Source organism: Papio anubis, chromosome 20 (genome assembly GCF_008728515.1).
Source record: "Papio anubis isolate 15944 chromosome 20, Panubis1.0, whole genome shotgun sequence".
Taxonomy (NCBI): domain Eukaryota; kingdom Metazoa; phylum Chordata; class Mammalia; order Primates; family Cercopithecidae; genus Papio; species Papio anubis.
The window spans coordinates 28,923,424-28,949,019 of NC_044995.1; the positions used below are offsets into that span (position 1 = coordinate 28,923,424).

Genomic DNA, 25,596 nt, shown 5'->3' on the forward strand with positions numbered 1-25,596 from the left:
TCTTTTTTGCAGCCATCCTAATATCAAGTATACAATCACCCAAAGGATTCTAAATCATACTCGCTATAAAGACACATGCACATCGTGCATGTTTATTGTGGCACTATTCACAATAGCAAAGACTTGGAATCAACCCAAATGTCCATCAGTGACAGATCGGATTAAGAAAATGTGCTAACATATACACCATGGAACACTATGCAGCCATAAAAAGGGCAAGAGGAGTTTGTGTCCTTTGTAGGACATGGATGCAGCTGGAAAAACTATCATTCTCAGCAGACTATCACAAGAACAGAAAAATCAAACACCGCATGTTCTCACCCATAGAGACTCACACCACCTGGACTCGGAAGGGGAACAATCACACAATCGGGCCTATCACGGAGGAGGGATGGGGAGGGATTGCATTGGAGTTATACCGATGTAAATGACGAAGTTGATGGGTGCTGACGAAGTTGATGGGTGAAGCACACCAACACGCACAGCATACCTATGTAACAAACCAGCACGTTATGCACATGTACCCTAGAACTTAAAGTATAATTAAAAAAAAAAAAAAAAAAAAAACCTTTAAAAAAAAACAAATATAAGAAGCACAAAGAACAGCTGGGAAATTAATAGCAAAAAGATCTTCACCTTAGCACATTGTGATCAGGTTATCCAAAGTTAAGACAAAAAAATCTTAAGAGCTGTGAGAGAGAACCAGGTAACCTATACAAGAAAACCTATCAGATTAACAGCAGATTTCTCAGCACAAACCTTATAAGTTAGAAGGGATTGGGGCCCCAACTACAGCCTCCTCAAACAAAACAATTATCAGTCAAGAATTTTCCATGCCATGAAACTAAGCATCATATATAAGGAAAGATACAGTCATTTTCAGACAAACAAATATTGAGATAATTCACCATTACGAAGCCCCTAATAGAAAATCTACTAAGAGAAACTCTAGTTCATAAAACAAATCCTGGAAACATATCCAAACAGAATCTCTTTACAGCATGAATCAAACAGGATTTATAAAACACAAATACAAGATAAAAAACAAAAGTGACAAACAAAAAGGCCAGGTGCAGTGGTCCATACCTATAATCTCAGCACTTTTGGGGGCTATGGCGGGCGGATCACAAGGTCAGGAGTTCAGGACCAGCCTGGCCAATATGGTGAATCCCCGTCTCTACTAAGTACAAAAAAATTAGTCGTGCGTGGTTGCGGGCACCTCTACTCCCAGCTACTTGGGAGCCTGATGCAGGAGAATCGCTTGAACCTGGGAGGCGGAGGTTTCAGTGAACCAAGATGGCGCCACTGCACTCCAGCCTGGGTGACAGAGTGAGATTCCATTTCCATAAAACAAAACAAAACACCAAAGTATGCCAAAGTATGCAGGCAACAAAGAGCATAATGAACGCAGTGGTACCTCACATTTCAATACTAACATTGAATGTAAATGGCCTAAATGCTCCACTTAAAACAGAACTGCAGAATGGATAAGAACTAACAACCCAACTATCTGCTATCTTCAGGAGACTCACCTAACACATAAGGACGCACATAAACTTAAAGGGGTGGAAAAAGGCGTTTCATGCAAATGGACACCAAAAACAAGCAGGGGTAGCTATTCTTATATAAGACAAAACAAACTTTAAAGTAACAGTGGTTAAAAGAGACAAAGAGGGGCATTATATAATGGCAAATGGCTGGTCCAACAGGAAAACATCACAACCCTAAACATATATCCACCTAATACTGGAGGGCCCAAATTTATAAAACAATTGATAGCAGACCTAAGAAATGAGATAGACAGCAACAACGTAATAGTGGGGAACTTCAACTCCACTGACAGCACTAGACAGGCCATCAAGACAGAAAGTCAACAAAGAAAGAGTGGATTTAAACTATACCCTGGAAAAAAATGGACTTAACATACACAAAACATTTCATTCAACAACTACAGAACACAATTCTACTCAACAGTGTGTGGAACTTTCTCCAAGACAGATCATATGATAGGTTATAAAATGAGCCTCAACCGTTTAAGAAAATTGAAATTATATCCAAGCACTCTCAGACCACAGTAGAATAAAACTGGAAATCAACTCCCAATGGAAACTTCAAAACCACGTAAATATACGGAAATTAAATAACCTGCTCCTGAATAAGCACTGGGGCAAAAACCAAATCAATATGAAAATTAAGAAATTCTTCAAACAGAATGACAATAATGACACAACCTATCAAAACCTCTGGGACACAGCTAAGGTGGTGCTAAGAGGAAAGTTCATAGCCCTAAATGCTTACATCAAAAAGTCTGAAAGAGCACAAACAGACAATCTTAGGTCACACCACATGAAACTAGAGAAACAAGAACAAACCAAACCCAAACCCAGAAGAAAAAACAGAAAATAACCAAGATCAGAGCAGAACTAAATGAAATTGAAACAAAAAAATACAAAAGATAAATGAAACAAAAAGCTGCTTCTTTGAAAATATAAATAAAATTGATAGACCATTAGCAAGATTAACCAAGAAAAGAGAGAAAATCCAAATAACCTCACTGAGAAATGAAACAGGAGATAACTGACACCACTGAAATACAAAAAATCATTCAAGACTACTATGAACACCTCTACACACATAAATTAGAAAACCTAGAAGAGAAGAATAAATTCTTGTAAAAATACAACCCTCTTAGCTTAAATCAGGAAGAACTAGATACCCTGAACAGACCAATAACAAGCAGTGAGATTAAAATAGTAATTTAAAAAATTAGCAATAAAAAGTCCAAGAGCAGACAGATTCAAAGCAGAATTCTACCAGACATTCAAAGAATTGGTACCAATCTTCTTGACACTATTCCACCAGATAGAGAAATAAGGAACCCTCCCTAATTCATTCTATTAAGTCAGCATCACCCTAGTACCAAAATCAGGAAAAGACACAACTACGAAAGAAAACTGCAGGCCAATATCCTTGATAAACACTGATGCTAAAATCCTTAAAAAAATACTAGCTAACCGAATCCAACAACATGTCAAAAAGATAATCCACCATGACAAAGTGGGTTTCATAGCAGGAATGCAGGGATGGTCTGACACACACAAGTCAACAAATGTGATACACCACAAAAATAGAATTGAAAACAAAAATAGCATGATCATCTCAATAGACACAGAAAAAGCATTCGACAAAATCCAGCATCCCTTTGTAAGTAAAACTCTCAGCTTGGTCTGGCGCACGGTGGCTCACGCCTGTAACCCCAGCACTTTGGGAGGCGGAGGCAGGCAGATCACCTGACGTCAGGAGTTCAAGACCAGCCTGACCAATATGATGAAACCTCGTCTCTACTAAAAGTACAAAAATTAGCCGGGCATGGTGACATGTGCCTGTAATCTCAGCTACTTGGGAGGCTGAGACAGAAGAATCCTTTGAACCCAGAAGGCAGAGGTTGTGGTGAGCCAAGATCGTGCCATTGCACTCCAGCCTGGGCAACAAGAGTAAAACTCTGTCAAAACAAACAAACAAAACCTCTCAGGAAAGTTGGCATACAAAGAATAGCTTAAGGTAATAAAAGCTATCTACAACAAACCCACAGCCAACATAATACTGAATGAGGAAAAGTTGAAAGTATTCTGAGAATGGAAACAAGACTTGGATGCCCACTCTCACCAACATAGTCCTGGACATCCTCCAGAGTTATCCAGAAAAAGAAAAAAAGGGCATCCAAGTCAGTAAACAGGAAGTCAAACTGTCCCTGGTTGCTGATGATATGAACATTTACCTCGAAAAGCCTAAGGACTCCTCCAGAAGGCTCCTACAACTGATAAAAGAATTCAGCAAAGTTTCTGGATACAAGATTAATGTACACAAATCAGTAGCTCTTTTATTCTTTTATTCACTAACAGAAACCAAATGGAGAATTAAATCAAGAACTCCCCTTTTACAATAGCTGAAAAAAAAGAAAAAGAAAAACTTAGGCATATACCTAATGAAGGAGTCAAAAGACCTCTAAAAGGAAAACTACAAAACACTACTGAAAGAAATCATAGATGACATCAACAAATGGAAACACATTCCATGCTCAAGGATGGGTAGAATCAATATTGTGAAAATGATCATACTGCCAAAAGCAATCTACGAATTCAGCACAACTCCCATCAAAATACTACCATCATTCTTCACAGTTAGAGAAAACAATTCTAAAATTCATATGGAACCAAAAAAGGGCCCACAGAGCCAAAGAAAAACTAAGCAAAAAACAAATCTGGAGGCACCACACTACCTGATTTCAAACTATACTACAAAATCATAGTGTCCAAAACAGCATGGTATTGGTATAAAAATAGACACACACACCAATGGAACAGAGAATCCAGAAATAAACTGAAATAATTACAGCCAAGCAATCTTCAAAAAAGTAAAAATACATAAAGTGGGGAAAAGACATTGATTTCAACAAATGGTGTTGGGATAATTGGCTAGCCACATATAGGAGAATAAAACCGGATCCTCATCTCTCACCTTATTTAAAAAAAAAAAAAAAAAATCAACACAAGATGGATTAAGGACTTAAACCTAAGACCTGAAACTATAAAAATTCTGGAAGATAACAATGGAAAAACCCTTCTAGACATTGGCTAGGCAAAAATTTCATGACCAAAAACCCAAAAGCAAATGCAGTATAAACAAAGATAAATAGCTGGGACTTAATTAAATAGAGAGCTTTTGCATGGCAAAAGGAACAGTAAACAGACAACTCACAGAGTGGGAGAAAATCTTCACAATCTATACATCTGACAAAGGACTAATATACAGAATCTACAAGGAACTCAAACAAATCAGTAAGAAAAAAAAATCAAAAACTGTGCTAAAGATAATTCTCAAAAGAAGATATACAAATGGACAACAAACATACGAAAAAATGCTCAACATCACTATTGATCAGGGAAATGAAAATCAAAACCACAATGCAAAACCACCTTATTCCTGCAAGAATAGTCATAATCAAAAGATCAAAAGACTGTAGATGTTGGCGTGGATGCGGTGATTAGGGAACACTTTGTAAAAAGTAAAGTAGAGGTTCCTCTTCAAAGTTTTTTCCCCTCATCTAATTAGGAATAAATGGTAACTTTTCTTAGAAGCAAAATTTATTCAAAGACCTGTACTCCTAAATATTTGCCCTGATATGCTTATAGTGGTCCACGCAAGCATTAGGTCATAGCCCGTTCCTCTTCCTTATTTAAAAGTAGTTTTACCTTTCTCAGCATTCCACAAGTTACTCACTCCTTTCTTTGTTCTCCTTTACCTTTGCCTCTTTTAAAAAGTTCTAAGTTGCTAGCTAATCAGGACAAATACAGAATGTGAGGTCCCATTCCAGCCAACGGAAACCGGACACAACAGTAGGGTGGAAGCGTCAGGTTATAAATGACCCTGTCTCCTTTGTTCATTGTACTTTCATGGCAAAACTGCTGGCGAGTGTGCACTTTCTGCAGGAAGTAAAAATGGCCTTATTAAACAAATTAAATTTATGTTCAAGTGCTACATTTCAAACAACTTCTACACTGCTGGTGGGAATGTAAACTAGTACAGCTGCAATGAAAAACAGTGTAGATATTCATTAAAGAACTAAAAGTAGAACTACCATTTGATCCAGCAATCCCACTACTGGGTATCTATCCAGAGAAAAACTAGTCATTATTTGAAAAATATACTTGCACATGCATGTTTCTAGCAGCACAATCCGCAACTAAAAAAATCACAGAACCAACTGAAATGCCCAGCAATCAATGAGTGGATACACACACACACACACACACACACACCCCAGACTACTACTCAGCCACAAAAAGGAATGAATTAACAGCATTTGCAATGACCTGGATGAGACTGGAGACTGTAATTCTAAGTGAAGTAACTCAGGAATGGAAAACCAAATATCATATGTTCTCACTGATATGTGGGAGATAAGCTATGAGGACACAAAAGCATAAGAATTATACAATGAACTTTGGGGACTTTGGGGAAAGAGTGGCAGGGGGAGATAAAAGACAACTTATATGGTGGAGTGTATCTTGCTCAGATGATGGTTGCACCAGGATCTCACAGGTCACCACTTAAGAACTTATTCATCTAACCAAATACCACATGTACCCCAATAACTTAAGGAACAGCAAAATTAAAAATATATATATTCTTATAATTACAGACCAGCTCACATAATACTTCTAAAACTATTACACAGGTCAGGCATACTGGCTCACGCCTGTAATCCCAGGACTTTCAGAGGCCAAGGTGGGTGGATCGCCTAAGGTCAGGAGTTGAAGACCAGCCTGACCAACATGGTGAAACCTCATCTCTACTAAAAATACAAAAATTAGCTGGGCATGGTGGCGGGCACCTGTAATCCCAGCTACTTGGGAGGCTGAGGCAGGAGAATTGCTTGAACATAAAAGGCAGAGATTACAGTGAGCTGAGATCGCACCATTGAACTTCAGCCTTGGTGACAGAGCAAGAACTTCAGCCTTGGTGACAGAGCAAGACTCTGTCTCAAAAATAAATAGATAAACAAACAAGCAAACAAGAAACAAAAAAACCACAAAGTTGTGGGTCTAGCACGAGTACCAGTCAAGTTAAAACATAGAATCCGCATGGGGAGATTCTGAATCATAAGCCCAAAGACTGTACAGTAATAAATTCAACACAAAGCAAATAGCATGAATTTGGTTTCAGCATTTTTGAAAATTTTTGTTTTCTAGTAAATTAGACACCTTATTAAAATAATTTATTTTGTTCCAATATTGCTTTTTGCTGCTAAAAACTTTCAAACCTGTACTCACACAAACATACTTACTCCATAATTTATTTACACCTAAGGTTTATCTTTAACAGATGTATATATATTTAATTTTATGTAAATCAATTCTAAGAGTCCATATGTGCTTGCGGGCAGAGGCCACACGTTCAAAGAAAAATATATTAAATTTTTTAAAAATATTTATTCAGAACTCAGAAATGTATGGATTTTACATGTTTGTATATAATTTTTTATTATGACCATAAAAATGACCCTGTAGTCAATAACAATTGTAAATTTAAAAATAACTAAAACAGTAGAATTGAATTGCTTGTAGTAAAAAGAATAAATGCTAGAGGTAATGGATATCTCATTTCCTCTAATGTGATTATTATATAGAGTATGCCTGCATCAAAATATACCATAAATGGCATACATATATACACATATTATGTATCCAGAAAAATTAAGAAAAATAAATTTAAATCTGAAAATAAGAATAAAAATTTAACCTATAGGAACAATATTCTTTAACTTATTGGCAATTTAAAGTCACTGGCAAAAAAGATTGCTAGAGATGACAGTCCATTATCTTACAAAAGTGTATTGTTATCATCTTTTACCTACACCCTTGAGTAAAGTGGAATAGGTTAATGTTAGTGGCATGAGAACACTTCATTGAATTCACAATAGTATTTAACATGTTAAAAAGTTGAATTGAAAAGCTAAGTTCACACATAATTTATAATTTAAAAATATACTGCATATTATTCCATAGAAGTACAATTAATAAAATAACATATAACTTAATTTTAACTAAAATTAAGAATATTTTTCATTCATAGTGAACACCTACCTCATGCATCACTCAATATTATAAGTTAACCACAAAGAGCCTCTCTAATTTTCATCATGCATCTTACATTTTAATGTCCTTATCTTTTCATAGAAAAGATCATAAATAATGCCTAATAAAAATCTCATATATTTTATGCAGCAACAATTAGTCACATGCTTTCACATGTGAATACACTAGGAATGATGAAACAGTATGAAGTAATTTAAGAGTTTAACACATTATTCACTTTTTTAAAAATCTGTTTTTTAAAAGTACTTTGTAAAGTTATATACAAATAATGTTTACACAAATTGTAGTTTGTATTATTTTCTACACTCAGCACTCTGATTTAGTGTAATGTCTAATGTTTGAGCACCCTAGATATTTCTACTGTGAATTGTTCCCTGATATATAGACTTAATTTTGGATTGAGTATCTTTCATATTTAATGCATCTACAAAAATATATTTTAGATGAACACCTCAGTGGTTTATAATTTGTAGTTTTTGAAAAAATGTTTTTCCAAATTCATTACACTTGCAGGGTTTTCTTCAATATAAACTCCCTGATGTTCAACACAATTTTAACAACTGCCTGAGGGTTTTTCTCTAGTACAAAATGTGTACAATAAGATCTGTGATGCAAGTAAAGATATTACAATCCTTCATATTTGTAATGCTTTTTCAAAATAAATACTCTTCTATACTTTAAAAACATATTTTCTGATCTTCTGAGAGTAGATTTTAATGTTTTTATTTAGTATGAACTCTATGATTTTGAGTAAGATGTGGGCAGGCATTAATGGCTTTTTTACTTTGCCTATATTTGTACATTTGTTCTGAAGTATAAATGCTTTCCTGTGCAATAAGGTGTGAGCATTGGTTCGAAGCCTGGCCACATTGTTCACACTGGTAGTTCTCCAGTATGAATTATCTTACCTACAATCAAGTGTGACAATCATTTAAAGGCTTTGTCACATTCTTCACATTTCTAGGATTTTTCAGCAGAATGATTTTCTTTAAAGTTTGAGGTACTGTCAAAAGCATCAGCACCTCTCTCAGGTTTGTAGTTTCTCTCCAGTATGAATAATCTTATATCTACTAAGAATTGAGGACTTTCATAGGCTTTGGCACATTATTCATACTTGCAATATTTCTCTCCAATATGAGTTATCCTATCCGTGGTGAGGTAGGGCTGGTTAACAGCTTTGCCACATTTTCCCCATTTATAGGGTTGCTCTCCAGTATGAATTCTCTTATGTTTAGTGAGGGTTGAGGACCAGAAAAAGGCTTTGCCACATTCTTCACATTTGTAGGGTTTTACTCCAGTATGAATTACCTTATGTTTAGTAAAAGTTGAAGACCGGCTAAAAGATTTGCCACACTCTTCACATTTGTAGGGTTTCTCTCCAGTATGAATTCTCTTATGGTTAGTAAGGATTGAAGACTGCTTAAAGGCTTTGCCACATTTCTCACATTGGTAGGGTTTCTCTTCAGTATGAATTATCTTATGTTTAGTAAGAGTCGAGGACCAGTTAAAGGCTTTGCCACATTCTTCACATTTGTAGGGTTTCTCTCCAGTATGAATTATCTTATGCGTAGTAAGGGTTGAGGATTGGCTAAAAGCTTTGCCACATTCTTCACATTTGTAGGGTTTCTCTCCAGTGTGCATCCTCTTATGTCTAGTTAGGGTTGAGGACCATATAAATGTCTTGCCACATTCTTCACATTTGTAGGGTTTCTCCCTAGTATGAATTCTCTTATGTTTAGTAAGGGTTGAGGACCAGATAAAAGCTTTGCCACATTCTTCACACTTGTAAGGTTTCTCTCCAGTATGAATTATCTTATGTGTAGTAAGATTTGAGGGTCGATTAAAAGCTTCACCACATTCTTCACATTTGTAGAGTTTCTCTCCAGCATGAATTATTTCATGTGTAGTAAGGGTTGAGAGTTGCTTAGAAGCTTTGCCATACTCTTCACATTTGCAGGGTTTCTCTTCAGTATAAATTTTCCTATGATTAGTAAGGGTTGAGGACCAATTAAAGGTTTTTCCACATTCTTTACATTTGTAGGACATCTCTCTATGATAAATGCTTTTGTGTTGGGTTTTATGTGAAAGCATGCAAAATGATTTGACACATTTTTTACCTTTAGAAGATTTCTTTTCAGTATGTCTTATCTTATGTCTGTTTGAATTTAAAAATTTAAATAAGACTTTCAAATATTTTTCACTTTGAAATACTTTGCTCTGGGCAGTTGTGAAACACTGGTTATGTCCATTATAACCTTCTTTGTTCACCTTACACTCATCCACACTTTTATAGCCTTTTCTTAACTGTAAATTCTCAGGTCCATATTTTTCATATCTTCTCGGTATTACTTTTTGAAAAGAATCATCCATGCCCTTCTCTGGCCAAAGGTCTTGAGCAAAAAGAGGACATATACCTGAAAAAATAATTAAATAAATAAATTACTCCATTTACTAGACTCAGATGAATATAGTTTTAAAATCTTACCTATAAAATTATACAAACTACATAAACAAGATGGCACTGCAAAATACCACAGGCCCTAATTCTTTCATAGACATAAATGTAACAAAAACATACAGACCAAAACACATCTGTGGAAAAGTTATAAATGAGTCAAGTGTGTGCAGTGTCCCAGGTGAGCACAATGCAAAAGAAACACGTGGAAGAAAAAGAAAAGTCTGTTAAATTTACTAAACACATCTTTTCCTGGTTCCCACTATAACATAGTGCCTTTACAACTAAATTGCCAACTCTTGGTTTCTGTTTTAAAAGAAAGGTAAAATACTGGCACATTCATTGTCATTTCTGGCTTTTAGTGGTTTTTCCTGACACTGGTTTCTGTCTCTCATGACATAAAGTACTGAAAGACATGGTGGTATATTTTGGAATGAGAGTTTGAGTCTGCTGAGACCAAAGAAAAATGTTACATACAGCAGCAGACAGACTGCAGTGCCACAGAAATGGAACAGGTGTAGCAAGTGATGACTGACTCTACAAAGTAACATGAGTAAACTCTCTTAACTAAAGAATAAACACAAAATTTCAGACAACACATATCCTAAGAACATGTTTAAGGAACTCTCATAATCAACAGCCAAGAAAATTGTTTTCAGAATATGCCAGGACAAAGCTACATTATAAAGATTTTGACAAGAAGATTTTTTTAATGTCCAAATCTCAATCAAAGATTATAATATATACAAAATAGGACAATACAATACCACCAAAAATATAAAATTTTCTGAAAGAAACCATAAAAAAGATGTATACATTAATTTTAATATTTGGTAATAAACTGATTAAAATAGGAACAGAGACAACTATGGAAAATTAGAAAAATGAGGATGAGAATAAAAAATATTTAAGATATCAAAAAACAGAAATTGTGGAGATAAAATATACACCAAAAAACTGACAGATCCTGAAAGTAAAAAAAAAAAAAAAGATGTAAAAATAAAAAAGCTCAACAAACAAACTAGAATAACAAAAAGATATTTATTACAAACACATACATGAGCACAATTTCAAAAGTCACAGACAAAAAGATTATCTTTGAAGCTGCAAGATAAAACTGATGTGCCAGGTCAGGCACGGTGACTCACACCTGTAATCCAGGCACTTTGGGAGGCTGAGGTGGGCTGATCACCTGAGGTCAGGAGTTTGAGACCAACCTGACCAACAAGGCGAAACCCCATCTCTACTAAAACTACAAAAATTAGCCAGGCGTGGTGGTGTATGCCTGTAATCCCAGCTACTCAGGAAACTGAGGCTGGAGAACCACCTGAACCCCGTAAGTGGAGATTGCAGTGAGCTCATGTCACACCACTACACTCCAGCCTGGCTGAGGGATACAGTGAGACGCTGTCTCCACAAAAAAAAAAAAAGAAAGAAAAAAAAAAGAAAAGAAAAGAAGTGATGTGCCATTTACAAACATACTCTTATGAGATAATCAGCGAACTGTTAACAAAAATTTTGCAGGCCATAAGGGAACTGTGTGATGTAGTCATGAAAAAATTGTGGAAAAAAAAAAATAGCTTCAATTAATTGAGAATAATACCATCAGTGAATCTGTCCTCCCAAATAAAAAAAGTAAACACCTTCCAAAGTAACCAAATTCTAAAAAAGTATATTGGAAGTGCATATGCCCTACAGATAAAAGGTGCTGAAAACAGTTCATTCTACTGAAAATAACATGATTTTTAAAAAATAATAATATAAAAATACATGATTTTCTAGGAAAAAATATGCAAATACACAAAAGTAGAATTTCTTAGCATTACCCTAGTGGTGCAGAAAACATTTTTAATTATTCTCTGAAATTTGAAGGATAAAAGCATATAAATCATCATAAATATTCATTAATGAATATACAATATAAAAAGATACCATTAACAACATCAATGACAAATTTGAGGGAAGGTGTAATAAGAACAAATTTTTGTATAAAACTTAAGTTTATTTACCAGATTAAAATATGTTGTTGTATCTTTTAGAGGTTATATGTAATACTCCAAGGTACCACAAAAATATTTGTATAAATACACAAAACAAAATAAGTGAAAGCCTATCAATACAAATATCAAAAAGACACAAAGAAAGATGGAAAGAGAATAAAAGACAAAGACGCAAGAATCAAATAAAATACTTAATAAAGTAACAATCTATTTCAGAAAATTATTTAAATATATATAAAATTAACTTTTAAATTGAGACATACTTTCAATAAATAATTTTATTAAAATATTTTAAAGACCGAGATTCATCTTGCCTTTCTACAAGAGTCAGTTGAAATCTAATGATAAAAAAAGACTGGAAGAGGTAGGAAGAAAGTGGACATTCCATGAAAATATTAATCAAATGAGAGCAGAAACAGTCAAAATAATCTTACACAAGCTACATCTTAAGTGAAAAATTATAATATTTTATAAAATGTACTTGAAATTGAAACTCCAAAGAAACAAAGAAGGACATCAAAAAATAATAGATTTATTCACTGGGAACCTATGAAAAATTTGTGAGTGTGTGTGCATGTGTGTGTGTCTCACATTAGGGTTCCAAATATATAGAGCAAATATTGACAGAATGGAAGAAACACACAGAAAGCAATATAATTATAGCAAGATATTTTAATACCACACTTACTGTAATAAAAATAAAACAAGAAAGAATGTTCATAAGCAAACAGACTACTTAAAGGCAGTATAAAACAATTATTCCAGAGTTATGGAGAACACTCCTCAACAACATCAGAATACACACCCTTCTCAATAGCTCATACATTTTCCTTGATAAACCACATCTTAAGCCAAAAAGGAAGTCTTACCAAAATTTTTAAAAGTAAACTTCTATGAACTACTTTCTATGAGTAAAAGGGAGTATGAGTATCCAACAATAAGAGAGAAAAACTGAAAAATTTACAAATATATAGAAATTAAACAACACACCCTTGAGTGTGCTTTTATACAAAGGTTGAAATAGTTAATATTGTGAAAAGGTCCATCCTGCTCAATGCAATCCACAGACTTAACGCAATGTTTTTCAAATTTCTCATTGCATTTTTGAAGAAACAGGAAGAGCAACCCTAAAAGTATACAGAATCGCAAGAGACAATAAAGTACCCAACAATCTTCAAAAAATAAAAGGAACAATGCTGCAGGCATTAAAGTTCTTGATTAAAACACACTACAAAGCTACAGAATTAAAACAATTTGGTATAAGTATAAAGGTGAAAAAGTAGACTAATAAAATAGAATGCAGCACATATATAAACGTTCACATATATGGTCATATAAGGAGTCATTTACATACTCATAATTACTGCAGCATTGTTACTGCAAGCCAATAGGTAAAAGAAATGCAAATTTCTTTCACCAAATCATTCAGTAGACATAATTTGAAATATAAAAATTCTGAAATATTACTCAGTCTTCAAAAAGCAGGAAATATTGTACCAACTGTAAAGATAAATGTTGATGGTATTATGCAAAATGAAATGAGTTACACTCTTAGAAACAAAGAACAGAGTGGTGTTCACAAAGTGCCATAAAACAGAAAAAATTGGGGCAGGCGTGGTGGCTCACACCTGTAATCCGAGCACTTTGAGAGACCCAAGTGGGTGGATCACCTAAAGTCAGGAGTTTAAAACGAGCCTGGCCAACATGGTGAAACCCTATCTCTAATAAAAATACAAAAATTAGCCAGGCATGATGGTAGGCACCTGTAATCTGAGCTACTCAGGAGGCTGAGGCACGAGAATCACTTGAACCTGGGAGGTGGAGGTTGCAGCGAGCTGAGATGGCACCACTGCACTTCAGCCTGGGTGACAGAGCAAGACTCCACCTCAAAAAAGAAAAAAAAAAAAAAAAAAGAAACAATTGGTAATCAGTATGTATTAAGATTTAGCTTTGCAAGATAAAAACATTTTAGCAATGTGTTGCATGGCAATGTCAAGATAATTAATATGACTAAACTGAATATTTAAAAATATTTTGTGGTAAATTTTGTTATTTTTTTGACAAGTAAACAATAATACCCAAAAGAGATACAAAGTTATGATAGTTATAAATTATATTCAAATCCAAGTGTTTCTCCCAACAAAAATCATATAGACTCATAAATAGGATGTTGAAATTACAAGAATTTTATGAGTACTCATCTACACAGGATTAGAAAACCATTCACAACAAACCTAAACGACAAATATACAAGTAATTAAAACAACAACAACAACAACAAGGGTAGCCAGGTGCAGTGGCTCATGCCTGTAATCACTTTGGGAGGCTGAAAAGGGAGGATCAAGAGGTCAAGAGTTTGAGACCAGTCTGGCCAACGTGGTAAACTGTCTCTACTAAAAATATAAAAATTAGCCAGGCGTGGTGGTGGGCACCTGTAATCCCAGCTACTCGGGAGGCTGAGGCAGGAAAATCACTTGAACCTGGAAGGCAGAGGTTGCAGTGACCCGAGATCATGCCACCACACTCCAGCCTGGTCAACAAGAGCAAAACTTTGTCTCGGAAAAAAACAAAAAACAAAACAACAACAACAACAAAAAACAAGGATAACATTTACACAGGCAAACAAACATAGAAATAATTCCACTGGAAAAAGACATATGGCTGATTCCTATTTGATTTTTCTCCACATTGTCTTAAATTGTACAAAGTTAAATATTGTCAAGCACAATTATGATATATACTACAAAATCAAAACACAAATAACAGATGTGCGGTGGCATACACTAGAATATATAACACAACAATATAAAATTGCAAAACAAAATTAAAACATGGAATGTAAAACTTAATTAGATACCATCAAGTAGATCAATAAACTCATTAAGGGAATCTTAGAAGAAGGATATGGGAAAAAAATAATACAGTGGTTACTTGAAGATAAAGGGTGAGAACTTCCCAAATTTTGATGTAATAAAAGAAAAAAATTGTAACCAAGAATATTTGATTTAAATTTATTTCCCTTTAAGAATAAGATGAAAATTTAAAATTTCCAAAATAAAAGGTGAGGGAGCTCATCACCAGTAGCACAGTTCTACAAAAAAATGCTACATGGTGGCCAGACACTGTGGCTTATACCTGTAATTCTACAGTTTTAGGAGGCCAAAGCTGTCACAACACTAAAGACCAGGAGATTCAGATCAGCCTGAGTAATACAGCAGAGACTCTGCATGCCGGGCGCGGTGGCTCACGCCTGTAATCCCAGCACTTTGGGAGGCTGAGGAGGGAGGATCACAAGGTCAGGAGATCGAGACCATCCTGGTGAACACGGTGAAACCCCGTTTCTACTAAAAATACAAAAAATTAGCCAGGCGTGGTGGTGGGCGCCTGTAGTCCCAGGTACTCCAGAGGCTGAGGCAGAATGGTGTGAACCCGGGAGGCGGAGGTTGCAGTGAGCTGAGATCGCGCCACTGCACTCCAGCCTGGGTGACAGAGTCAGACTTTGTCTCAAAAAAAAAAAAGAAAAAAGAAATGGGCCGGGCGCAGTGGCTCACACCTGTAATCCCAGCACTTTGGGAGGCCGAGGCAGGTGGATCACAAGGTCAGGAGATCGAGACCATCCTGGCTAACATGGTGAAACCCTGTTTCTACTAAAAATACAAAATAAAAACAAAATTAGCTGGGCGTAGTGGGGGGCGCCTGTAGTCCAAGCTACTCGGGAGGCTGAGGCAGGAGAATGGCATGAACCCAGGAGGCGAAGCTTGCAGTGAGCCGAGAATGCACCACTGCACTCCAGCCTAGGCAACAGAGGGAGACTCCGTCTCAACAACAACAAAAACGACAAAAAAGAAGGTAAAATGAGTCAATTTTGTTTAAAAATAAAATAATACTGGACAGCATCATAAAACCATACATAAAAATAAAGCTCTCTATTAAATGTAAACATGCAAATGTATAAATCTTTACTATCATGATGACGCATAAAACCCTTAAGAGCTCTTCTGTAGAATATTCAAAACAATAAAAATCTGCATAAATGTTAATACACAAAATAAATTTTAATATTAATAAACTGAAAAATATAGAGGTATAATTTTTATATTCAATTGAAGTTGTCATGAGATTAAAATAGATTGTTTTAATTTTTAGATGTTTTATGTGAACTCCATTTTTAACATGATATGGTTTAGCCGTGTCCCAACCCAAGACTCATCTTTAATTTCCATGTGTTGTGGGAGGGACGTGGTAGCAGGTAATTGAATCATGGGGGCAGATCTTTTCTGTGCTGTTCTCATGATAGTGAATAAGTCTCATGAAATCTGAAGGCTTTATAAGGCAGTTTTCCTGCACAAGCTGTCTTTCTTTTGTCTGCCACCATGTGGGACATGCCTTTCACTTTCCACCATGATTGTGATGACTCCTCAGTCACACGAAACTGTAAGACCAATAAACCTCTTTCTTTTGTAAATTGCCCAGTCTGAGGTACGTCTTTATCAGCAGCATGAAAACAGACTAATACACAAGATGATTATGAAGATAATATTTCTAGAAACTATGCAAAACAAAATTTAAAAAATAATTCAAGCTTGTCACTACACAATTAAAAGGCAATAAAACAGTAAATAAGGAAAAATATACCACTCAAACACATAAAACAATAGCAATAAAACTAGTAATTTCATTTTAAGAAATAATTTTAAATATAAATTAATTAAACTACTTAATAAAAAGAAATGTAGGCTGGGCGCGGTGGCTCAAGCCTGTAATCCCAGCACTTTGGGAGGCCAAGACGGGCGGATCACAAGGTCAGGAGATCGAGACCATCCTGGCTAATCCGGTGAAACTCCGTCTCTACTAAAAAAAAAAATACAAAAAACTAGCCGGGCGAGGTGGTGGGCGCCTGTAGTCCCAGCTACTTGGGAGGCTGAGGCAGGAGAATGGCGTGAACCAGGGAGGCGGAGCTTGCAGTGAGCTGAGATCTGGCCACTGCACTCCAGTCTGGGCAACAGAGCGAGACTCCGTCTCAAAAAAAAAAGAAATGTAATATTAGGACTTTGGGAGATTAAGGTGGGCTGATCACTGGATCTCAGAAGTTTGAGACCAGCCTCAGCAATGTGGTAAAACCCTGTCTCAACCAAAAATACAAAAAAATTGGCAGGGCATGATGCTACACACTTATAACCCAGCTACCTGAGAGGCTGAAATTAGAGAATTTTCTGAGTTTGGGAGGTTGAGGCTGCAGTGAGCCATGATCACAACACTGCAAACCAGCCTGGTTGAGAGAGTGCGACCCTATCTCAAGAACAAACGAATAAGGCTGGGCATCAGCCTGTACTCCCAGCACTTTGGGAGGGTGAGGCAGGTAGATCACCTGAGGAGTTCGAGACCAGCCTGGCCAATATGGTGAAACCCCGTCTCTACTAAAAACACAAAATTTCACCAGGCATGGTCGCACACACATGTGGTCCCAGCTGCTCAGGAGGCTGAGACAGGAGAATCACTTGAACCTAGGAGGCAGATGTTGCAGTGAGCCGAGATTGTGTCACTGCACTCTAGCCTGGCCAACAGAGTGAGGCTTCGTCTCAAAACAAATTAAAAAAATTAAAAAAATTAAAGTATGATTATTTCCTTAAACGATATGTGGAAAAATCTTTTAATTAGACATAAGAAGATAACGTTTTTTTGTTTTTTGAGTCAGAATCTCACTCTGTTGCCCAGGTTGGATGGAGTACAGTGGCATGGTCTCTCCTCACTCCAACCTCTGTCTCCTGGATTTAAGTTATTCTCCTGGCTTAGCCTCTCGAGTAGCTGGGATTATAGGCACCCACCACCATGCCTGGCTAATTTTTTGTATTTTTAGTAGAAACAGGGTTTCACCATATTGGCCAGGCTGGTCTCAAACTCCTGACTTCATGATCCACCTCCCTCAGCCTCCCAAAGCACTAGGATTACAGGTGTGAGGTGCCGCTCCAGGCTGCATAACTTCTTCATCATTTAAAAATATACAGGGGAAACACATGACAATAATCTTGGCGCCACTTTCTTAGATACAACATTAAATGCATAAGCAACAAAGAAAAAAACAGAAAAATCTACACTACACTTGAAAATTTCTGCACATCTAAGTAAACATTTAATAGAGGAATAGGACCTCATGGAAAATGGGTGAGAATATTTACAAATCACATGTGATAGGAGTCAATATTCAAAAAATATAAACAACTTTTAAAACTAAACAATAAATTTGAATGAATTTATTTAGAAATAGGCAAATAATTGAAATACATTTTCATCAAAAAACACAAATAAAAAAATTTAAAAGGACACACAAAATTTCTCATTTCTAGAGAAATGCATAAAAATTACAATGAAAAAAAATTCCCTCACACCCATTTAAATGGCCACTATCAATTTTTTAAAAACACCAAATCTGCTGATGATGCAATAAAACCCTTGGCCAGGCAAGGTGGCTCACGCTCGTAGTCCCAGAACTTCGGGAGGCTGATGCGGGCAGATTTCAAGGTCAGGAGTTTAAGACCAGCCTGACCAACATGGTGAAACCCCATCTCTACTAAAAATACAAAAATTGGCTAGATGTGGTGGCACGTGCCTGTAATCCCAGCTACTCAGGAGGCTGAGGCAGGAGAATTGCTTGAACCTGGGAGGTGGAGGTTGCAGCGAATCAAGATCATGCCACTAAACTCCAGCCTGGGTGACAAAGGGAGACTCCATCTCAAAAAAAAAAAAAAAGAAATCCATGTGAATTTTTGGTAGAAAACTAGGATGCACATATTATTTTATAATGTTATAAATGTACTTCAAATAAAAATAAAACTATTATCAAATACAGCAATTACATTTATGAATCTATACCTAAAATATGCAACAAAAGATCTTGAAGACATGTTTGATACAATGGAATATTAATCAGCCTTAAAAAAAAATCTTGTCACATTTAAAGATACACTTTGAGAATATTATGTCCACTGAAATAAACCAGTTATGAAATGATGGATGTTATGATTTTACTTATATGAAATATATAAAATAGTCACACTCATAAAAACAGAAAGTGGAAGCTTGTTTTTCAAGGGCTGGAGAGAACATAAAACAAGTAAATGTTATTTAATGGATATTGAGTTTTAGTTTTAGAAGACGTAAAATTTCTAGAAGTCTTTTGCATAACAATGTGAATATAGTTAACATGCCTGAAATATACAGGTTTTTGTTGTTTGTTGTTTTTTTTTTTTTGAAACAGGGTCTCAATCTGTAACCCAAGATTGAATGCAATGGCACAATTATGGCTAACTGCAACCTCACAATCCCAGGCTCAAGTAATCCTGCCCCTCAATCTCTAAAGTAGCTGGGACTTGGCCGGGCGCGGTGGCTCAAGCCTGTAATCCCAGCACTTTGGGAGGCTGAGACGGGCGGATCACGAGGTCAGGAGATCGAGACCATCCTGGTTAACACGGTGAAACCCCGTCTCTACTAAAAAATACAAAAAAACTAGCCAGGCGACATGGCAGGCGCCTGTAGTCCCAGCTACTCGGGAGGCTGAGGCAGGAGAATGGCGTAAACCCAGGAGGCGGAGCTTGCAGTGAGCTGAGATCTGGCCACTGCATTCAGGCCTGGGTGGCAGAGCGAGACTCCGTCTCAAAAAAAAAAGTAGCTGGGACCACAGGTGTACACCACCATGCCTGGCTATTTTTTAGGAAAAAAAAAAAAAAATGTTTGTGGAGAGGGTGTCTCCATATTTTGCCCAGGTTTGTCTCAAACTTTTAGGCTCAAGCAATCCTCCTGTCCTGGCCTCTCAAAATCCTGGTTTTAAAGATGTGAGCCACCACCATGCCTGGCCCTGATATGTACATTTAAATAGATTTAAGAACGTAAATTATATGTTAAGTGTTTTTACAACAAATATTTTTTTTAAACTGGAAAAAATACAATATACATCTTTTTAAAAATTATCTTCAAATCACCAAAGTGTTTTTCTCACACAAAAGAAATACATATTTATCATTAAACACATGGTGAAAATAAGACTATTTCCAAGGCTACTCACTTAGACAAGATAAAACTAACATTGAAAATGAGCTAAGAGGCCGGGCACGGTGGCTCATGCCTGTAATCCCAGCACTTTGGGAGGCCAAGGCAAGCTGATTACCTGAGGTCAAGAGTTTGACACCAGCCTGACCAACATGGCAAACCCCATCTCTACTAAAAATAAATAAATAAATAAATAAATACAAAATTAGCCGGGGATGGTGGCACATGCCTGTAATCCCAGCTACTCAGGAGACTGAGGCTGGAGAATCACTTGAACCCGAGAAGCAGAGGTTGCAGTGAGCCAAGATCACACACTGCACTCTAGCCTTGGCAACAAGAGCAAAACTCTGTCTGAAAACAAAAAGAAAAGAAAAAGAAAATGAGCTAAGAAAGAATATATACAATATATACAAGTAAACTATAACCAAATTTGGGTCATATTTGTAGCTATAAACACACACATATCATCTGACTGTGACAGACATATGGCTCATTTATCTTTTAATTAAACCAGACACTGACTTAAAGTATACAAACAGAATTGTAAATTGTCTAAAATTATAATGCATGAAATCAATAGACAAAATAAACTGATATTAAGAAACTTGCACTAAAAAAAAACACTAATATAGAACCGTAAGACAATAATGAAAGAAATGTTTACTCATAAAATCTAGTTGGCAACAATAATGTACATTAACAAATAATTTGTCTAGATAACTGCAATGTTTGGCTGTAACTGTGCATTCAGGGAAGGCAGGCGTTTTAAATTACTGGCATCTGTTATGTGGTAATAAAATTTTAGACAAAATGCAGTAAAATCGTAAATAGGAGATGCTAATGAGAAACTTTTAATAGATAAGCATTTAACAGATAAGATAGTCAATTTTTGTTTTAAATATGTTATTTTACACAAAAAAAAAACTACTGTAGTCCAAGTTTAGAAGCAAAGAATAGTCTTACATTGCTAAATTATGTATATATTTAGCAGAATATGGTTAGAGCCTCACATATAAAACAAATATTGGGGGAATAAATTATGTTATTATTTAGATACAGGCTGATAAAAGTGGTTGAAATTTCTATAATTCCTTTTCTTTTGAGATGGAGTCTCCGCTCTGTCTCCCAGGCTAGAGTGCAGTGACACAATCTTGGCTCACCGCAACCTCCACCTCCCAGGTTCAAGTGATTCTCCTGCCTCAGCTTCGCTAGTAGCTGGGACTACACGTGCGTGCTGCCATGCCCAGCTAATTTTTTGTATTTTTAGTAGGGATGGGGTTTCATAGTGTTAGCCAGGATGGTCTCGATCTCCTGACCTCGTGATCTACCCGCCTCAGTCTCCCAAAGTGCTGGGATTACAGGCATGAGCCACTGTACCCGGCTCTATAATTCCTTTTTGCCTGCCTGCATACTAATTATCTAATTTAACTCAGGCACAACATGTATATTCTAGTATATTGCCCTAAATGTCTGAATCTAAAATTACAGACATATTTGAAGTAGAAAATAGTAAAAATTTATATGGAGAGTGACATTAATAAGATAAAAAATTAAAGGTGCCCTATTTGCTTATTCTCCAACAGCAAGAAAATCTGTCAGCCATTGCTGACAAAAATGCCTTTATGAGAGAACCAGGCATCATGGTTCACACCTGTAATGACAGCTACACGGTACATAAAAGTTGGAGAATTGCTTTCAGTCAAAATATTAAGACCTGCCTGGGTTATGTTACAAGACCCTAGCTCAAAAATAAGTGCCTTTAAAAGAACTCTGAGATCCAGGAAAGGAGTTGTGAAACTCTGCTAAAGCGCAAGATTGAAGGTAATCCTTTTTAGAAGGCAGGCCCTCATTCAGGTGGCAAACTACAGAACTACTGTTTCTGGCTACAGACAAGAAATTGTTCCACCGAACTTGGTTCCCCTGAGAATTTTAAACTTACTCTGTAAATGTCCCAAACTCTTCCCAGTCACAGTGTGGGGGAGGTCCTGCCTTTCCAGAGGCCTGGAGAAAGATACCCATTTATAGCCATGCTGGCAGGCCTACAGACCTTGACTTTTACTGTGGTCCCTGGAGCAGTTCCATGACTCAATTCCAGCTCCCTGAGCCATAGCTCATGGCCAGTTTTGCCTATGTAGAAACCCAAAGCTACCTGGGAAAATCCGCTCTTGTACTTGTCATCCACATCCTGATATAAAACCCACCATACGCAGGCCTGACTGCAGAAACCTGCCCTTGGGTCTGCCCTGCAGAGCAAAGTCCTGAAGGATATTCACTCTGTCCAAAAATTAAATGAGAATTACAACTATCCACGCTCCTTTTAACAAGACAACTAAAGGTGGACCCTTGTGCAAACTCAGCAGTCTTAAGGCCAAGCTACAACCCCTCTTTACTACAAACCCAGAGGGCATTTTATCACTCTGCGGGCCCAACAAAAATACATTTTTACTTTCTGAAACCAGTTTGTAAAAACTTGAAGAGGTGTTTGCTCCTTCAAAAAAAAATTTTTTTTTTGAGACGGAGTCTCCCTCTGTTGCCCAGGCTGGAGTACAGTGGCGCGATCTCGGCTCACTGTAAGCTCCGCCTCCCAGGTTCACGCCATTCTCCTGCGTCAGCCTCCCGAGTAGCTGGGACTACAGGCACCCGCCACCACGCCCAGCTAATTTTTTGTATTTTTAGTACAGACGGGGTTTCACAGTGTTAGCCAGGATGGTCTCCATCTCCTGACCTCATGATCCACCCGCCTCGGCCTCCCAAAGTGCTGGGATTACAGGTGTGAGCCACTGCGCCCGGCTGCTCCTTCAAATTTAGACACTAATGCAAAACTAGCTTCTATTTTAACACAGCACTCGAAGTATATAGAAGACAAAATAGTCAAAAGAAAAACTTAAAGTCATTGAAATTGAAGACCAATAAGTAAAATGTTGCTGTTTGTAGATCATGTAATCACATATATAGATATAAATATAGTATATTAAAACCTGTTTAAACTAATGAATACACTCAGTTAATTAGCAAAATATAAAATTAACATGCAAGTATAAGTGATGGTTCCATACACTTAAAACAAACTATCTGATAAAATAGAGGAAAAAAACAATCTTACATACAATAGCAATGAAATAATCAATTTTAGAACAAATTTAAACAAGGAGTTCATAAATCTTTTAAGTGAAAGATACATCAATGAACAAAATTAGAGGACACAAATAAATTTTAAAATATTTTATTTCTATTGAAAGAATAAGTATTGTGAAACTGCCATATTATCCAAAGTGACCTGTAGATTCAATGAACTCCCTATCAAAATTCCAGTGTTTTTCTTCACAGTAATAAAAAATACAATCCTAAAATATACATGAAACTACAATAAACTTTGAATAGCCAAAGCAATCTTGAGGAAAAAAAAGGAAGCAGAAGGACATCCTACTTTATAATTTCAAACTAGATTTCAAGACTACAGTAATGAAAACTGGGATGAAATGTGCAGGAAAAAAAAAAAAACCAATAGAACAGAAACTACTACTGTCACACATTTCAGATGTGATGCAAAAAGAGAACTTAAAAAACAGTTTAACAGAGTATCTCAAAATTATGGAGATATCTGTCTGTCCACAAAACAAGAAAAAAGAAGTCAGATTTACACTCTTTTTGTATGCCATGAACAGTACTTTGGCTGTCACTGTAAACTTGAAGGAAGATCATTGAAGGGAAAGTAGAATTCTTAGATTTTATAGGCATAAGTAGAAGATGCCCCTATGTAAGAGTATAATTTAAAAAAAAAATCTTTAGGCTTCCCAGAAACTGTTTCCTTTGAAACACAGCTTCCCAAATTAAAGAGTGGCTTTCTTCTTGACTTTGGACCTCTCAACCATGTCATCTGTTGTATTCATTCTTACCTACCTGGGGACTCATCCACCATCTCATGTCGCGTCATATTCCAGGGCTCTTTTCCTTGCTCCAGACAGGTGATCAGGTCTGGCTTAGAGACGGCAATACCTGTTTTATTAAAAATAACTAACATGAATCTTGCTCATATTCTCCAATTACCAACTTAGTAATGTGCTCAGTAAAGAGGATATAATAGAATATTCTAACAACTTTATTCCAATATACTAATTTATAAAAGAGATTTTTAAATATTCAGAAAATATTTTAATTTTTTAGGTTCTTAATTTCACTGCCTGGTACTACTGAATCAAATTTAGTGATGCCAATTAGATTTTAAGGTATAACAATATTTCATGCCACTAAACTTCTGAAATTAGCCTTAATCTAAAGTGCAGGACACAGATCAGCTCAGGAATGAGGAAAGTTCAGGTCAAGATGAAACATCTTGAAGAAATTCTTTTCTCAAGACAAATCCCCAGTATTTTCTTGAAAACAGAAATCTGAAAGCATAAATTACCAGAAAACATTCTACAAAAGAGAAATGAAAGCTTTAGTTTATATTAGGAATTTTGTATTAAAGTTATCCTCACCCAGGAAGGCCAGGTTTCTGTAGTTCTCTAACATCACATTTCTATATAAATTCTGCTGTGCAATGTCTAGGTGTTGCCACTCCTCCAGAGAGAATTCTATGGCCACATCCCTAAATGTCAACAGTCCCTGGAAAACACACACAAACACACATATTTACAAAGTGGCTATGGGCAGAAGTTTTCATGTGATTCAAGGTAAAATTAGAGTAAACAGAACTGATTCTGACTTATAAGAGTGATTGAAATTATCCAATAAAATAATTGTCAACACAAACATTTTCTAATGTATTCTCTAACTCTGAGAAAAGACAGTGGAAAAATATTCACAACATCAGTGTATATATGATAATTGTCTGGATGATAAAACATAAAATTGAAGGCATAAACACTAACATACATTTTTGAGTGCTATATTTACATAATACAGAATGAGTTATGTATATTTTTCAGAGGAAAAAGACATAGTTCTTTATATTTTTCAGACAAAATAGACAAGTTAGAAGGTTCACTCAAATTTTAATGTATACAATAAACTGGACATCTTGTTAATGCAGATTTTTTTTTTAGGAGATCTGAAATAAAGTCTGAGTTACTGAATCTCTGCCAAGCTCACCAGTAATGCCAATGTTTTGGCCCCAAAAGACTATTTTGTCAAACATCCAGTAAGTGGAACAGCCTGTGTTTTTTTGTTTGTTTGTTTCAGTTTTTCTAGCCTGTAAACAAAGATGAGAGCTTTCATTTACCAAAGAAAAATAAATGCAAAGAAAATCTAAAAAAAAACAACAAAAAAAAAAGGCAGCCAGATTAAATGTGATAGTTTATGCACATCAGTTCCCATAAAGATGCTTAATGATGAAGAGAAAAATAACTCTATAGTGAAAAAAATCTGTAAGAGAGCTTATTGAGTTATTAACATCAATATCAACTGCACTAGGACAAGTTTTTATAGTGTGCTGATGCAC

At 36.1% G+C, this 25,596-nt stretch overlaps 1 protein-coding gene across 2 annotated transcripts in view; it reads right to left on the bottom strand.

The window, feature by feature from the left end:
- Positions 1-6,854: 6,854 nt before the first annotated feature.
- LOC101023860 (zinc finger protein 254) overlaps positions 6,855-25,596 on the bottom strand; it is a 36,419-nt gene continuing 17,677 nt past the window's right edge. The window contains exons 2-4 of one of the 2 annotated variants that reach the window (XM_021930286.2): positions 24,635-24,761; positions 24,057-24,152; positions 6,855-10,072 (exon numbers count right to left, since the gene is read on the bottom strand). In XM_021930286.2, the coding sequence (XP_021785978.2) occupies positions 8,763-10,072; positions 24,057-24,152; positions 24,635-24,761 (1,533 nt within the window). In that variant the 3' untranslated portion in view covers positions 6,855-8,762. Of the gene's footprint in view, positions 10,073-18,792; positions 18,843-24,056; positions 24,153-24,634; positions 24,762-25,596 lie in introns of those variants that run through there. The other variant, XM_021930287.2, reaches the window with a different exon arrangement.